Source organism: Cavia porcellus, unplaced genomic scaffold, assembly GCF_034190915.1.
Source record: "Cavia porcellus strain 051 isolate PalLab524CR breed Dunkin Hartley unplaced genomic scaffold, mCavPor4.1 scaffold_12, whole genome shotgun sequence".
NCBI classification, from domain to species: Eukaryota; Metazoa; Chordata; class Mammalia; order Rodentia; family Caviidae; genus Cavia; species Cavia porcellus.
In genome coordinates, this window is record NW_026947495.1 from 47575034 (window position 1) to 47592761 (window position 17728).

Consider the following 17728-nt stretch of genomic DNA (forward strand, 5'->3'; position numbering starts at 1 on the left):
GTCTAGTAGCCAAGCTAGAGACAGAAACACTAATAAAGTTAACAGTTTATCTCTAACAGTGATGGCAAACCTTTGAGACCTTTCAGTAGGATAGAAACACCCTTCTGTGGCATGTGTGTATTAGGTTCACCGCCACTGGTCTATAAGATGATGAACAAACCTGGTTGCTCAGAAGGACTCCCATTCCTGGGCTGAGACTTGCACAGTTTCCCTTGAGTGACCTGTTAAAAGACCACTCACTGTTAGATGATGCAAGTATCATCCTTCGTGGTCTTTCTCCATAAAATTAGAAAGCCATGTTCATAGAGTTGTTGTTCATTGCAGAATGGAACATAGATGGAATAGTCCCGTAGCTAAAAGTAATTGTCCAGGGGCAATTTGATGTCTAGCTTGGCTCCAAATGATACTTAGCATATCTAGATGGATGGACCAGTTACAGGTCTGCTAAGCAGGCAGTGCGCCATGGCTATTTCTGTCTGACAATCTGACAGCGATGAGGGCCAGGATGTGAAATGTCCTGTCATACAGGTCACCATGCAGGTGTATGGTGTACATCTTTAGTAACAGAAATGGGTCTCAGGGTGCCGAAGTATATAGAGCTCATGTCAGGAAAATCTGACAGCACAGGAGCTGCAGAGGGCAATGTGCCCTTTAAGCTTTGTGTTTCCCAAGGGCCAAGCAACAGCTTTCAAATCCAATTTTTAGTGAACATGGGATTGTTCTTTTTCACACTATAATACCATCAATAGAGTATTGTTCTCACATTAGTGAAGTTTAGATTTCACTGGAATGAATGGCAGTAAAAGGACCTATTAATCCACAATGAAGAAGCCATAGTCTGCCCATCTGCTCACTGGGCACATCCCTGGTCCCTCAGTGCTTCTAAAGGCAGGGATGGCCAAGACCCTGGAATCTATTTCATTGATGATATAGTTTAATTTTGATCATCTTACTTTGTAAAATACAGAAAAGTATAAGAGAAAAATATGTGACCCTGATGCTTGGAAATAACTACTGTGTTTTTAAGATAGATTTGTTAACATAGAGGTTGCAGTAAAATTTACCATATTGCTGCATAGTTTTATGGTTTTTGACTACTACTTTTGGTGTAAAATTGTGACTGCCATCATCACCGTAGGGAACATTTTCATGAAACCCCCACAATGAAACAATCACATTTAAAAATTTGTTGCTATTGCATGCCTTTCTCTTCAATTTGTTTTTTCTTTAAGATAATAGTAACTTTTTGTCTGGATCCTGAAGTTTCATTTTGATAGGTCAAGCATAGTCCTTCACACAACTTTTATTAGCTCTCACTTTCATAGAAAGTCCCAAAGCAGCAAGTGGTTTGGGCCTTAGATATGGTAATTTGGCCACAGAGATTACTATAGCTTCTTGTGGCAAACACAAGGTATGAAGACTTGGCCAGAAATACTGAAAGGTAAATTCAACCTTCAGGTGTACACACTGAGTAATTATAGTAGCAGTTCATCTTTGTAGGTAACAAAAATATGGGAGAACAAGAAAATAGAGTTGAAGATTCAACAATGAAAACATGATCACCGTAGAATTCTCCTATCTCTTACATTTTATAGCACAGAATTTTAAAACCATTCCTGATAGGAGACTTGGAATCTTACCATTACCCAGAAAGTCACCTATTTTCTGTTCATTCTGAGTTACTTTTAGGTAAGTTTCAGGTGGTGACAGGGAAGGTTTATTTCTTTATAGGTTATTAATTTTTACCATCTTGAAAATTATAGCTTGTTCATGTTTTAGGATAAATTTTCACTTATGTTATATTAATTTATGTTAAAGTAAAAAGTATTTTTAAAAGGGACCTGTTAATATTATAGCCTTTAGAAATAAGGCACAGTTTTAATTGTTTGATTTGGGCTTTTTGCTCATGATATCAAAGTTACCTGTTTTGAAGTAGGCGGTCCTTTCACATTGTCCCTTAACTGGCTGCTAGCATTTGGAGGCTATTTCAGGCACAGAGAAAAATCCTGTCCATATAAAGTGGTTGGGTGGGGGTGTTGAAATTAATAACCTTTCACTCTTTCCAAGATTCTCTCTCCCTCCTCAGTAGTTTAAAGTCAACTAAAATAGAATTCTTTATGTTTCAGAAAAAGGTATAGAATCTTTAAAAAAATAGTCTTCTTATCACCACTTATCAAAAAAACTTATTTTTTAATAAAAAGATTTGACTCCCCACAGCCATTGAGATTTTTCCAACACTTTATAGGGTCGTCTACTAGCACCCATCAGGTTTCCATTGAAGCCAATAAAAATTATAATCAAAGTGTTTTAGGACTGACAGTAGTAAAAAAAAAAAAAAAAAGGCTTTTTCATGGCTCATATCTTTTCAACAATGAATATTTTTAAGTCATTGTGAAATAAACCTCCTAAAGTAAGACATTTTTTTGAAAATGAAGAGCCTGAAAACTGAATGTTTGTCCCTCAACAATTTATTGTTTACTTAATTTGCCACTTTAGGAAATCGTTGATAAAGCTTTGCTCCTTTGACGTGTAGTGCTCTTGCTAACAAAAATCTAGATTGGTTGGTTTGGGGTTTTTTTTAAATATTTTTAATAAGATATGGTCACACACCTTAAAATCCATAATTTTATATTATACAATTCAGTGTGTAAGTACATTCTTAAGAGTTGTGCAGTCATCTAACTGTATAACGTTTTCTTCACTTTAGAAAGAAACTCTCTAACCTTTGGCACCTCCTCACCCCTGGTTCTTCCCTCCCTGGTGACCCTAACCCCGGCAATCGTTAATTTCTTTTCTGTCTCTGGATTTACCTGTTCTGGACATTTTTGTATGAATAATATTACATAGTTTGTTTCCTTTTGTGCCCAACTTCTTTCCCTTAGCATATTTTCAAGGTTCATCCATGCTTTAGCATGACTTTTCCTAAACGATATTCCATTGTATAAATATACCATATTTTATCATTCTTCTCTGGCTATTTTGAAGAGTGCTCTTGAATGCCAGGGTTTTAAGAGAGGAAACATTGCAGGCTTTTGCTTCAGGCAGTCTTAGATTGGGAGAATACAGAGCACAGGGAGATTCTTTTTGAGAGTCTCACATAGGCTTGCCTTCTGTCCTGTCTCCTTGTGCTCTGTTTTGGTAAATCTTTGTTTACTTCTGAACTAGTTGTCTGTGTTAATTTACTTTTAAGAGCATAGTAGGTAAAGCTCATTGGGAATCTTGTGATGTTCATCACAACAAATTATATTTGGTCACTAGTGACTCATAATGATCAAACAAATAGGCGCTCCCTAATTTCACTTCTAATTCAGGCTAAATGAAGAATAAACTATTTAATATTTGAATTGTAATTATCAGAGATACTCTTTGGGATCTCCACGGGAATGTTCATTAAGTAGATGCTGTTATGAGCAAACTTAGTTACACTGAATTTTTATAATGCAACTCATGTTGCAAACACTACAAAGAGAACCACATCTAAAAAATAGAAAGCCGACCTGCAGCTTTCCAGTGTGATTTATATGGAGCTATTTTCTCAGCACAATTTTTCCAGAAGGTATTTTAATTACAGCTTCTCATTCCATCCCAGTCATGAGCAGTTTCATCCAGGATGTAGACATCTAAGAACCAATAAGTCTGCACATTGGTTTTAACTACGACTTTTGTGGTACACGTGCCCCTAAGATATTCTGCAGACTAACATATTTTAAACTAAGAATGTGACCATGTAGAATTTGGATTTCAAACCAAATACTTTTCATGAGGACTAGAATCTTTTGTGAGCCTCGAATACTATACAACAAAATATTTTAATCATAGTGTACAGATAATCCAAAATGAATTATCTAAATTTTAGAGTGGATGGTTAGATTGGGAGGAACTACAAAAATGGGTCAAGTTTATAGTTAACGTCAGTTCCAGGTTATTGTAAACCCATTCTAGTAAATTTGGTTAAATGTAAAGGCAACCTGGCTGTATTAACTTTTCTGATTAATAAAGAGAAAAATACTTTTCCACATTTGCAGATTTATGTGTCTAAAATATATATACCATGCCATTACTTAATTGTCTTTTAAAGAGCCATTTTAATATGAATAACATTTTATTTTCTGTAATTTGTCATAGTTCATATTCTAAAATTACTATTCTTAAATAATTCAAAGGTAGCGAATTATTGAATCAAAATAAGTCATTATTATCTTCTCTTAATCATTAGAGTTTTTTTTTAAACCATGTCTATATAACGTTAAAGTACATTAAATGCTAAAGTAGGATATGTAGAATATTTCAGGATACTTTTTTGGAAAAACTTCCCTTTACTGTTTTATAGAAAGTACTAATTACTTTTACCATATCAAGATAGCAATAAGGCTCTTGAATTCTTTTTTCTTATAACTACTATTTGTGGATTGTCTATACTTACTAGTCTTTCTTAAGAAAATCTAAGTGATGTAACAAAAAGTCAAGTATTCACATCCCAGAATTGAAAATTATTAAGAACTACCATATTATCTTTTTGTAAAAGAAATAAGTATTAATGTAAAATTCATTGTCCAGACATCAGTGTTTAGTCTTCCAACTTACTTTGTGTATATTTGTGTTAAATACATATTCTTCTATAACTAATATTTGTTGTTTTTTAAACATACATAGGATATACTCTGAGCACCAATGTGTTTCTTAAAGAACCAGCCACACTGACAAAGATCTATTTTAAACTCCTGTAGTATCTATTTTACGTAGTTTTAAACTTCTCTCATTCCCACTTGAAGCTTTACAGTATTATTAGCACAGCAATGAACATTCCTTTTTAAATAATTTAGTTTTCTTTTGATACATAGTGATTATACATATTCATGAATTATAGTGTGACATTTCAATAGATGTATATTAGTTGTAATACTCAGATCAGAATAATTACTCTGTCACCTCAGACATTTGTCATTTATTGATGTTAGAAATATTCAAAATCATGTAGCCACTTTGAGATTGGCAATTTTCTAAATCAACCATAGTTACCTCTTGGTGCCATAAGATACTAAGTTATTCCTCCTACCCCTGCACCTGTTACCCATTCTCTTGCTATCCCCCTAACATCCTTCTCAGGCTGTGTTAACTACTTTTGACTTCTTTGATGTAAACTTTTTAGTTTCCCCACATAAGAGAGAATGCATATTTGTCATAGTTTGCCTGACTGACTTAACACAGTGTCTTCCATTTCCATCCATGTTAACAGTGGACATCCTTGACTGTATCTCCTGGTTCACATGTATAAGATTCTGGAATTATGGTGTTAGGAGGAGAATATTTGTGTCAAAAGGAATATACATTTTTAATTTTTCAGGACTTGCTGACTTGTGAAGTGGCTTGACGGTCTTCACCTCCAGTATATTAGAACATTTAAGATTCCCCTCTTCCCTCCCGGTGTACATATTGTTTCTTCCTCCCCCTCTTACGTTGTCTTCCTTCATCCTTTCCTCTTCCCTAAAACAATACCAAGCAGACTCTGATTTTTGCCCTCTCATCTCATTTTACTTGGCATTTTTTAAAAATTATTTTTAGAGATTTAAGTATCTTTTTTATGCACAATGTTCCTTTTGAGTTTCTTCTGTTTATATTGTTTGCTCATTTTTCTAATGAGTAATTTAGGCTATTCTCTTTGATTTTATCATTAATTCTTTTTTAACTAAAGTAACTTTAGAATATATTAAGATAACATAAATCATAGTACATCTAAGAATACCGTTTAATCTATTTTTAGAATATGAATATCGTAAGTATTATGACAGGTATGTGGAACTTTCTGTGTAGTATCATGGATCATGAGTTGTCCAAACCCGTAATTTAATAACAGTTACACTGCTTTTTCTATTGTATTTCCTTTAATGATTCTGCATTTATTCTTTTCTGTAAATATGTGTGATGTTTCCTAAATTTATTGAGTATTACTGCTTTTGGATTTTTTCTAGAGATACTAAATATAAATCCTTAGAAATTTCCAGTGACCCAGAAAAATGGTAACCAAGTGGCATCGTGCCTTCATAGCAGCATGTTACATGTGCCTGTTTTGTGAAGAATTCTGTTGATAATCTGTCCTGCTGTTTCCCAGAAAGCCTTTCTTGATATCGTTTATTATCATACCCATAAGTAAAAATTCTTCATAGTTATATAGCAGTGAAGATAAAGTAGCCACTATTACAGCGTTGACACTGATGTTAGTCTGTGTTTAACTCCTCCCCTTTTACTTTCCAGTCAAGTTTCATGTTTGGTCTTGCTGCTATGTTTTGATTTTAATTACTCTTGTTCAACTAACTCTAAAGATACTATTCACCCCACATAAAAGTTTTCTGTCAATATTTCCTTGAGTATCAAGCACAGGGACCTCTTTCTTGCCACTCCGACATTCTAAGTACACACAGCCTAAATGGAACCCATGTTTGCCTTAAAACCTCTGAACTCCAGCCTCGCTGCCGTCACCATCAGTTCGTCTGTTCTGGAAACAATGCAGCAGCTACTATTTTTATCTCTGGTAATCACAAACACGGTATAAGAAGTCATGTAAATAAATATTAATTGAAAACTAAAAAACATTGTCACCAGTGTACTTTCTGCAGTGAATTATCCCTTCATTTAATCACTTTTATCTTCATGAAAAAAAGAAGTTTATGCAAACTCACCTTATCTTTATCATCATTTGGCAGGTTAAAAGTGAGGACTAGTGTGTGTGAGATGAGATGTTTTCTTAACCCTTCACGGAACTATAGAGTTCAGCTTTAATCCAGTGACATATGGAAAAGAAAATTGAAAATGTGATTATCTGCCTAGAAATGAGGGCTGTCCATTAGTGCATTTTCAGCAGTTAATCAACTTGCCATAAAAATGAACAAGGGATGTCTGCCTAGCGAGGAAAAAAAAAGCTTGCCAGACTTTGTAGCATCCTGATTGTTACTATAGCTGTCCTCCCTGAGGCTTCGCAATCTATTTAATAACAAATCAATCTAATCTGCTTGTGCATAGATTTATCTACTCTGCCATTGTGTTACTCCACAATTAAATAGGGAGACAAACACTCTAAAATTGAAGACGCCTCTAGGCTACAAATTTTCACAGCCAAAAAGCAAAGTAAAACCACAAAACCCCAAAATCGTTAAAAAAAATTGTACATTTTAATCAGTGTCAAATAGTTTTAATATAACATTTGGTTTGCATTATTGGGTTGCTTATAATCCACAGAAGAATATTCTTAGAGTGGATGTTTATGTATTTATTTTTTCTGACTTTTATTATTGGAGGACAAATAATAGCCATTTATTTTAGAGTCCTATCAAGTGTAATCCTTCGTCCAGTCCAAGTCAGGTACAGCTGATCTGCTGCCCCAGCTTTAGTTATACTATTAATAATGGCACTGAGCCATAGAAAATTTGAGTAAAATTGCCAGCCATAATACAAGAACTGTGCTTAAGATATATAGAATATAGATGTGTATCTATTTTCAGAGCAGCATTAACAAAATACTTTTCATTAAAAACTCATTTTTAAATAATAAGCAAAACAGTGACTAATCATTTTAAGAACATAAATACACAAGCAGAAATTATATTTTTGACTAGACTAGTACATTAATGAGTCTCGAAGTCAAAATCTCATGTGAATTTTGCAACCACAAATTAAATAATGAATATAAATCAGTAATCTTTAGTGACTGCTAAAATAATCACCTGAAAACATGGTGGAAAGTTTTACAATGGATGTATTAGGCTGAGAGCACCAGAGTCCACTAACACTACCAAAAAACATTCCGGGGAAAGCTAAAAATTAATAGTCTCCTAATATATGACACCATTGGAAGTATGGAACACCACCTATGATGTGTTCTTGCCCAAAGCTGCCTCAAGCATCTTAGATAAAAATTACAGTTCCTGAGACATACAACAGAGAGAGAAGCAGACAACACTGAGCTGATGACATAGATAGAAGTTGTCAGGAAATCTGTAGGCCACAGGATAAGAAAGAAGCAGCAGCCAAGGACACATTAAAAGAGATGTTGAGAGGCAGACCAGTTAAACAGCTGGGCCTTGTTGTCCTGTTTTAAATCATTTTTTAAAATTGAAACAGAATTTCAATACTAGTATTTTTTAATACTAAGAATTTTGTTCAGTTTTAGGTACAGGGTTATTGTAGTTATGTTAAACAGATATTGAGATGCATCTCAAATGTCACTGAAGTGATGTCAGAATTTACTTGAAAATAATTAGTAATGCCAAAGAAGATTTGTGACCACAGATATAGGTGAAATAATTTTCATCACATGTTCACTTTTTGTTAAAACTGGATAGTAAATACATAGGCGATTCATTATACTATTTTTATTATGTGTGTTTCACAGCAAAAAGTTTTCAAAATGTGAGGTGATTCACCTGTTAATTTTCTGACTGAAATTGTTTTACGAATTAACCACCATTTATTTCATTATCATAAATTAATGTGGTTGTATTTCTTAAAGTCTGATTTGATGTTCTGCTTACAAGTTAAAGAACTCTGATTAGCCCTAGTGTAAAAGTGTGGTTATGAAATTACACAGTCTGCTCCGTATCCTCTGTAATGCCTTTCCTACCATTAGTGTTGCCTCATTATGGCAGTGGATGGGAAAGGGAGGAAAAAGAAGAAAGAAAGAGTAAGCTGGTCAGCCTTCTCCTCGGGCTCTTACTTCTCTTCAGATTCATATTTCCTAAAAGAATGCTGGACCTCAAAGCCAGGAAGTGGAGGCGGTCCTGACCACCCATTCGCCTCGCCTGTTTGCCACGGAAGGTGCTGCTTCATCCAGCACGTGGTTTCCGTGTCCCACTGCATATCCACACTGCCGCTTTGAGAGATGTTGTATGAGGCCTGCTTTTGATTTGTCATTGTCATTGTCATCATTCTTTTTCACAGGCTTTTTTCTGTCTTATTACCTGTCTGACAGTTTGAAAATCCTGCACATTTATATGGGGGTAGGAGGATACATAAAAGGAAACAAGGATGGGTAAAAGAATACAAACAATTAGGTCTATAAGATTTTTCAGAAGAGACTTACAATATTCTAAAGCCAGATTCCTGTCTTCCAGATTTCTCATTACACAGAAACTCTGTGTATGCTTTTTCAAATATTGACTATTTCCTGTGGGTCTGTTCTTTTTCCTGGACAGTAATTGATGATCCTGACTATCCTGGGTTGTACTCTGTCCCACATATGAATTCATTCCTCCTTCAGCACTAAAACAGCTATTCATGGTGCCTGTCTATAAATCAAGAGCTGCAAGTGCTGGTACAGTGAGAAATAGTTGGGAGTGTTTAGTTTTGTTCTGTATTGTTGAGAAGCAAAGCAAAGCAAAATGGATTTTAAAAATATTTCCTGTTTACTTTTATAATTGGAATAAGAATTTTAGAAATCAAAAAATTGATTCTTCATTAAAATTAAATCTTTATTCTGCGTACTCAGTGGGCAGAAAATTATCATTCTTCAGATACACGCTAAATTTGATAGTATTTTGACATGAATAGTAAAGAATTATTTGTGAATAAATAACTTGCTTTTGGTACTGAAAATCAAACTTAAGACCTTGCTCTTGCTAGGCAAGCGCTGTGCTACTGAGCTATATCCCCAGCCCAATCATTTGATTTAGAATATCCAACCTGAGTACTGTAAATGATCAGGGGAATAAATATAAATGTCAGTTAAATCTAGGCTTACGGTTGTTTTAAAATAAATTTTTCTACAGATATTTGAAAGTACTTTAAATCTTAGTGTATAAAGTGAAATTATACATGTCATAAAGAAAACTATTTATACTTAAAAACCTAAAGGGTTGCCGAGAGTGGTGGTATAGTCCTGTAAAGGATTTTTCAATGTCTGTGTATGTCTGATTACAGATCTGCATAGCTTAGTCTCACACAGGGCGGGTAGAAAAAGGAGAACCATTGCCTATTCTTTACTAGTGCCAACTTTGTTTAAAATCACTTCTAAAATTTATGTATGTGAGTTCTACTTAAATTTTAAAAACTTTTATTCACTGTCTATTTCTTTATCTTCGGATGGATTTGGAAGGACAGAAATGTGGGAGACACTAGTTATTACCTGGACACAAGTCATCTAGCTGTACCCAAGCTGACCTTTTGCCTGCGTGGAATCCTAGATTGTGGCAGAATATTTAGGAAGAGAGTTGGGTATTATGTTAGCCACCTTTTTGCTTTTTGTGTTCATTGCTTCTACTCTTTCAAATGTCAGCTGAGATGTTAAACAATACTTCTATTCTGATTTCCACGTTGACTAGTCAAGACACCCGTTGTGGGGTGAGTCTCAACAGAAGCTGTGCTTCCTGTGTAATTTATGGGATGCCGAGGGAACTGTTTGTCTCATTTTTCTCTAGTACTCCATCCTCTTTGATCTTCCCCTTCCCGTATGGTCTTCTGTATCTTTTATTCATAGATTCAAAGCACTAACACAAAATGCTTTGTCAAAGAATATTTAACATCCTCTGAAATGTGTTCACCTCTAGTCCCTGTGAAAGTTACTCAAAATGTATTTCCTGTTCTGTAAACGTTCTCACTATGCATCAATTTAGTAATTTTCCCTTTAGCAGAAAATCGTAATTTTTTTAATTATATCTTATCCTTTCCTCGAATGCATTTTGGACAGCTATTGTAGAGGTCTAAAAATAGGGTAGAGTGGCATGAAGGGAGGTGAAATAAAAAAGAAAACAAGGTGACAACAAATAAAGCTAGAAATGAGACCAAAAACATTTACTGCACTTATGGTCACACAGTTTATTCAAACTAGCTAGTAAAACCAAGTGAAAACCAAGTAGACACTTTTGTCCCTGTTGATCCTGATTTTCTAAAGACTACAGTTGTAAAAGCACATGTGAGAGTGTGGCCAATCTTTTCAGGGAAAGGAAATAATATATGAATCAAACCCTAGGTCTTTGACATTTCCTGTAATCCAAACGTATTCAGATGCTCTCTGTTTGCTTACTCTGTTGACATATGATTGGGTTTAGAATGGAGATGGAGTGAAGGAAACCTTCGCTTGTTCATGAGAGGCCTCAAGGCTCATGTCCTGTTGCTGATGAGTCAGGAGCTGCTGTTTCCATATAAAGGACATCATATTTTTTAATTTCATTGCTATTTCTTTTCTATACCCTCAATATCACACTCTCAGGTCTTATAAAAAATTATGAAAAGCGGCTCTTTGCCTGGTCTCATTTGCTTACTTAATTCACATTATAGGCATGTACATTTTCAGGAGCAAAGTCATAACACAAAAATAACTACAGTTATGAGCATGTTAATCATCTTTTCCTGGCTGATGAGATGGTGAGTGTAACCTTTAGATGAGAGGATGACTAGATGAGAAACCATGATGAATAAGTGGTCCTTTTTTTCAGAAAAATACCCACCTCTATTCAACAGAGAATTGCATAGAATCTGACAGCATGGTAAAGCAAGCCCTAGTCAGTGAAAACTCTTGAATTTGGAGCAAGAATTTTGGTTGAAAAGGCCACTAAATAAATTTGAATAATCTTTCCAAGGAATAAACACCAAGAAAGGTCACTTTCAAAGTACTATTGTTAAGAAACCCTTACCTACTACATGTAATGTAATGGATTAATAAATGCCACTTAGAAATGCTATCTAAAATAAAGGGTCAGATAAAGTTTTATCCTAAAAAAGAAAGTGAAATCTTTGCACAGGCTAGTGCTTTTGTTCTTTTACAACTAGGGTTCTGGGAACCTGTTAAGGGATGTTGTTATTGTGATAGGTAGAGATAATCTGTTTACCTTTTAACTCTCTTCTTCCTCTAGCAGGGGAAGTAGTTTGCCTTCATTTTCTGTTTAATATTGGCCTTTATACTTCTGACCTATTCAGACCACCTGGTGGAAGGATAAAGACTTATCCACACCTGCCTTGCAAATTATAATATTGTTTAATTTTGTCTTACTATTCTCATTGTTTTGGTACTAAAGTGGGAATAAGATTATCATAAAGAATTTATTTCTTGATCAGTATTTAACTAAAAACAGCAGGTAGGTGTCTCTATCCTAAATATACAAAAAGCAAAGCTAGTTGGGATTAACAGTAACCTATTGGTAGGTAGTGTGAGTTCTTGAAATATCAAAAGGAGGTTTGTAGGATTGAGGAGCCCTATTCCATCTCAATCTCAGTATGTCACTTTTTAATCTAAAATGAGCCCATGACATTCTTTTTGAAGGTTAGGGTAAGGAGAAATTTGATAGATCAACACAATGAATGCTTTTAAGAGCTACCATAGTAGGGGCTGGGGGTTTAGCTCAGCGGCATAAGCGCCTGCCTTGCAGGCAGGCAGTCATGAGTTCGATCCCTGGTACCGATAAAAACGAAAAAGACCAAAAAATAAAAATAAAAAAAATAAAAAAGAGCTACCATAGAACTTTAACAGACTTTGGGGAGGGGGCGGTTATCAGGAATTAAACTCACAACCTTGCACTTGCCAGATCTTATATTTGAAAAGTGACATTCTCAGTATTAATTTAAGAACATACACGAAAGCAAAATAAAGGGAAGTATTCCTTTGAAGAATGATTTAAAATTACTTAAAATCATTTAAAACAAAACAGCCTACAGAATTAAGGTCAGCAACATTTTCCCCATACTCATTGCCTGTTCCTGGTTAGAGACAGTAGAATTAAGACACAGTCCTTCCCATTTCAAAACCACAGCCTGGTAATAGGAACAGATAACAAATACTACATTTATAGTCATATGAAAAATACATACTATTGGACACATTCAGTACGAAGAAGGAAGTAATCATCTCTCATCAAGATAATTCTTGAAGGATGTTGATGGTCATCAGGAGAGGGGTATCAATGGTATGCAGTGTGTGGGACATGCCCAACTTCTATTCATTAATTATACAAATTCCAGAATAATTCATCTGAGTGATTCTTCCCAATTAATGCTGAGTGAACTTTTTAATTTGTTTTTGGCTGTGGTTTTCTAAAAGGTTAATGATGGCTCCATATACATATGTGTATGTATACATGTAAAATTTCTTAACACAATATTGTTGTTTTTTAATATCAGTAAACTTTATAGATTATATTCTAAAGTCAGGCCTAAACTTGATTTTTTTTGGTGCGCATACTATTAACTCTTGGATCCTGGCCCAATTCACTGTATCTTGTAAGCTTAGTAACAGTAGAGTGGATATATTAGTGACAGAGTTAGCTTCAACCAAACCTGAGAATGCAAAGAAAATGTCATGGTAAGGTTTCCGTGTGGTTACCTCCTGTTTTCACTGTCCCTTTCCATAACGTTTACCCAGTAGGGTCCAAGAAGACTAGTCCACATCAATGAAAGATCAGGAGAAATTTGAGTAATGATTTAAACAAATAGAATATCTTCTGAGAATATTCCTTTTTTTAATAAGTGACAAAGTAAACGTAAATTTTTTTAGAGTGATATATGAGACTGATATACATATTATTAGAGTGATATATATATATATTCCTCTCTCCCCCCCTCCCCCGTACCCACATAAACCATTCTGGAATCTGAGCAATTTTGAAACAATTTCCAGAGTATGTTCTGCATGTTCTATCCCCAAAATAGAATTGAATGTGTGAAGCAGCTTGCTGTGTGATCTTAGAAGTGCCTGCAATGTAAGTTTATGTGGGAAAGGGCAAACTACGAGATGGGTGGCTGAAGGCCTTCTGTGCCATCCTATAATGTTTGAATCTTTGCCACACTAAGATGTTTTCTTTTTATCTTCTGTGGACCTGTTGTGCATTAGCGGCAGGCAAATGACATCAAATTTGAGTCTTTATAAAATCATTGTAGTAGCAGCAGGGAAGAGAGTCTGAAAAGGATGAGAAATCAAAGCCTAGAAGACCAGTTAGGAGAAAGACTGAAAGAATGATCCAGCCAAAACTACAGGATGAGAAGATGAAGGCCAAACTGTCCCAGTTTGAGTGCTAAACCTTTGCTAGCCAGATACTGCCTTAGCTTCTGGCTACACATTTGGGAGCAAGCCAGTTTCACTGGAATGCAGAGACAAATAGTAAAATGATGCCTGCTCTTCATTTTAAATATCTGGATGGTCATAACTAAAGAGGGGTTGCTTTGGGGAAAAGAATTTTAATGTATTGAATATGAAATATGTTAACTCTCCAGTATGTTGTTGGAATTATTATCATCTGCAATTCAGGAGTAAGTCTGGGGCTTGTTCAGAGAACCTATTCATGTTTGTTTTATGAGAACTCCCACCAGTTAGAATTTTTAGTTGCAAACCATAGAATCCTCTCTGTTTTGTGTAAGTGGAAAAGGAGCGTATTAAAAGGAATTGGGTGTCAAGTTATAGCCTCTCTAGAAAGACTGCAAGATCCAAATTCTGAATCTTGTTCTTCACAAGTCATCCCCACTACCAACTCCATGTCCATTGCAAAAGCTTAGCATGCCACTGCTTTCTCATTTGGCTACTTGTGGGCCCTTTCCTGGCCGCCTCTGCTGTAGGGCAAGTTATGAGCAGGCAAGTTTCCAGGTTTATACAAGGGCAGAATCTCAAAAGGTGTTTCAAACACATTTCACAGTGGTAAGTATTGTATCTGTGAGTGAAAAAGATTTTTTAAAAGATGTAGAACTTTACAAAGATCTACATATTTTTATGTAATATTTTAATAAAAGCATAACACATAACTAGTATTTTTAGATTAAAATAAATTGCTTCAATAATTTGCTAATGAGCTTGCTTTTGTTTTTCATTGTCTGACCAGAGAATCCTAAACGTGTGAACAGGCTTCCTTCTAAAAGGTTGTAGATAATTTATTTACTAGAAATTATGAGTACATCTTCCCATAGGTACAAAATTACTGTGGATGCTTCAGTTCTTATATTTCTAAGTGTATTTCACATTCCTGTGGAAGCTCCTGGAACACAAGGTGCTTGGCATCGTCAGGAGAGCAGTGAGGGAAAGCAGACCCAGAAGGCACAGTGCCTGCAGGCACGTTGTTGGTACCCGTGTAAAGTGGGAAAGTGTTGCTAGGAATAGGTGGTTAGTGAGAAAGAAAAAGATGGAGGAAATAAGCCTGAGTTTCTAACACAGAGGCTTCCTTTAATTGTCCTTAAAAAAAAGAAAAAGTAGGTTGCCCTCAGAAACTTAAAACAGCATTTCAAAATTCCATGTATTCATTCTATAATCCCTGAATCTCAGCATCGTGAACAATTTGAGAGTCATTTAAGTGAGCAGTTCAAAAGGAAAATAGACCCTTCTGAATAACACATAATGAGCAGTTATTAAGCACCATTATAGAATTTAGTGTGAAGGCAATTGGCCAGCATATGTGGTATTCAAAATATCCCATAGAAGTTTTTGCTTATTTTTAAACTTCACTATTAGCTTATTTTCCTGATGATTTATGTCTTTTGACTGAACAGGACAGGGAAAATTATTTTGAACCGAAGCCTTTACCTAAGACTGCCTTACTACAGTTTGGTGCCCAAAGGCCTTTTCAATTTATGTAGTAATAACAGTATACATTAAGAGCCTTCTGTGTGCCAAGCAACGTGCTGGACACCTGACATATGAAAATGAGCAAAACAGCCACACGCCCTGCCCAATGTGACAGTCATATTACATTATCATTAGCTAGACTTCTATGATTTATAAGTTGTGTAAAGTTATTTCACCAAAGTTAAATAAATTTTAAGCTCAGTAGATAATAAACCTCTACAGTATTCTCAAGAAACTTGAAGTACATTAATAACATTTCTGGGTAGGAGTTTGATTTGCCATATATTTTGACATTTACATAAAGTGTGACAATTTTGATAGGAACACAGTTGAGTAATATCAAAGTAACATAGAGAATAGAATTAATAGTGAAAGCAAATCCAAGAGAAATTGAAATTCAGTGTAAGGAAGTGCATATATAGCAAGGCAGATATACTCTTTGACCAAGTTCTTGGTTTGTTTTGTTTTGTTTTGCTTTTTGGTAATGGGGATCCAACTTACCATCTCCCACTTGCCAGGCTGGCACTTATGCAGCAGAGCTAAATCCCCAGCCCATCTTTGACCAAGTTCTCATGTTCCCCTCTTCAGCCCCTTCCCGAAAGCAGTTACAGAGTGCACTTGGTAAAGGAACACTACCAGTGCTCTGTACCGTGAACTGATTGACTCCATTCATCAGGCGCGTGTCCCACTGCGTGCAGGTACTTCAAGGGCCTGGAGTGTGAATCACTGTACCTGTGATGAAGAAAAGGCAAATCATTCACAAAAGGGAGGTTCAGGGAGGCCTTAGTGAATCTAGGGTTGTCAACCAGCAGGCGTCCCCCATTAACCCTTTAGTGACTTAAATAAATACCAAAGAGCTAACAAGAATTTAAAATTTTAAAACTGTGAGCACTAAAAGGATTATTGCATTTATCTGTTTTGAGACCTTTATTTTACAGTGTTTCTTTGAGCCCAGAGTTGGACATCTTTTGCTTAAATTGTATGAGTATTCCAAAAATACTAGAATATGTTTTATTTTCTAATACTATAAAAATGTGTTTTTAAAAAAATCATGTTCTTACCACACAGAAATAATTGATAACACTTTATTTCTTTTTAGGCTAATCTATGTGTGTGACAAAAATAAGATCATAGCTGTTCTGCCATGTTTAGTAGTATTTGGGAGCACTGACTTTGGTATCAAACCATACTAGGCTTGATCCCAGTTTTTCTAATTGTCAGCATATGTTTAATCTGTAATATTCTAGTGTACCTATTCATTTTTTGTAAAGTTTAAAGATACAGTTTAAATTTTATGACAACACTCTTCAGAAGTAACCTCATTAACTTTTGTGTTGATTGGAGTATCTAATGGCTTTTCTTAAAAATAAGGAAAAAAATAAGAAAAATCAATGAACTAGATAATACCTTATTAAAAAAGGTATGTTATAGATGTGACTTTCATATTACTACAAAATACAGTGTAGTACATTACATAAATACCATGAGTATCATACTTAGTTGTGCTATTCTGTCTTATTCAGGGAAATTTTTTTTACAGTATAATTTGTCTTAATTTCCAAGTATATGATTTTTTTACAAATTGATATGAGGAATTAGCTACTATTTAAAATTTTATTCTGAGAAGTTATGTTAAATTTTATTTAAGGTTTTAATATTCTATATATGAAAATTTAAATGATGTGCAAAACAAGTTAATTAAATTTTATTTAAAAAATAAATGTTTCAATTTCTTCTCTTCTCTAGCTCAACTGAGAAGTCATTTCCTTGGAGATCAACAGGTATGTTTTTCTATTATATAAAAACTATTTATGTATTACATCCACACAGAAAAACAATTACCTAGCCTACTCTTTACTATCTCTTAGTAAAGCCTTTTAGAGTGATAATATTGAGCTACTCTGAGATAGTAGTTATTAATATGCTTAATTTTTAACATTATTGAATACATTTGTATATGTCAACTATAAAGAAAGAGTATTGAACAGAATTTTTTGTTTTTGTTTTTTGAGACAGTCACACTATGTAGTTCAGGCTGTCCTTGAACTCACTGTGTAGCCCAGGCTGGCCTCAAGTTTGTGTCAGTCCTTCTGCCTCAACCACCCAAATGCTGGGATTGCAGACATGCCCCCCCACACCCAGCATAGGACAACAACATCTTAACACCAGCTCTGCATCTGAAAAAAATTTTCCCTTCATAAG

The 17728-nt window shown here is 34.9% G+C and overlaps 1 protein-coding gene across 12 annotated transcripts in view; it reads left to right on the top strand.

The window, feature by feature from the left end:
• Pkp4 (plakophilin 4) overlaps positions 1-17728 on the top strand; it is a 221759-nt gene that overhangs the window by 131474 nt on the left and 72557 nt on the right. For all 12 annotated transcript variants that reach the window (XM_005007677.3, XM_013142390.2, XM_063259128.1 and 9 more), the window contains one exon: positions 17273-17307. In XM_005007677.3, the coding sequence (XP_005007734.2) occupies positions 17273-17307 (35 nt within the window). The remainder of the gene's footprint in view (positions 1-17272; positions 17308-17728) is intronic.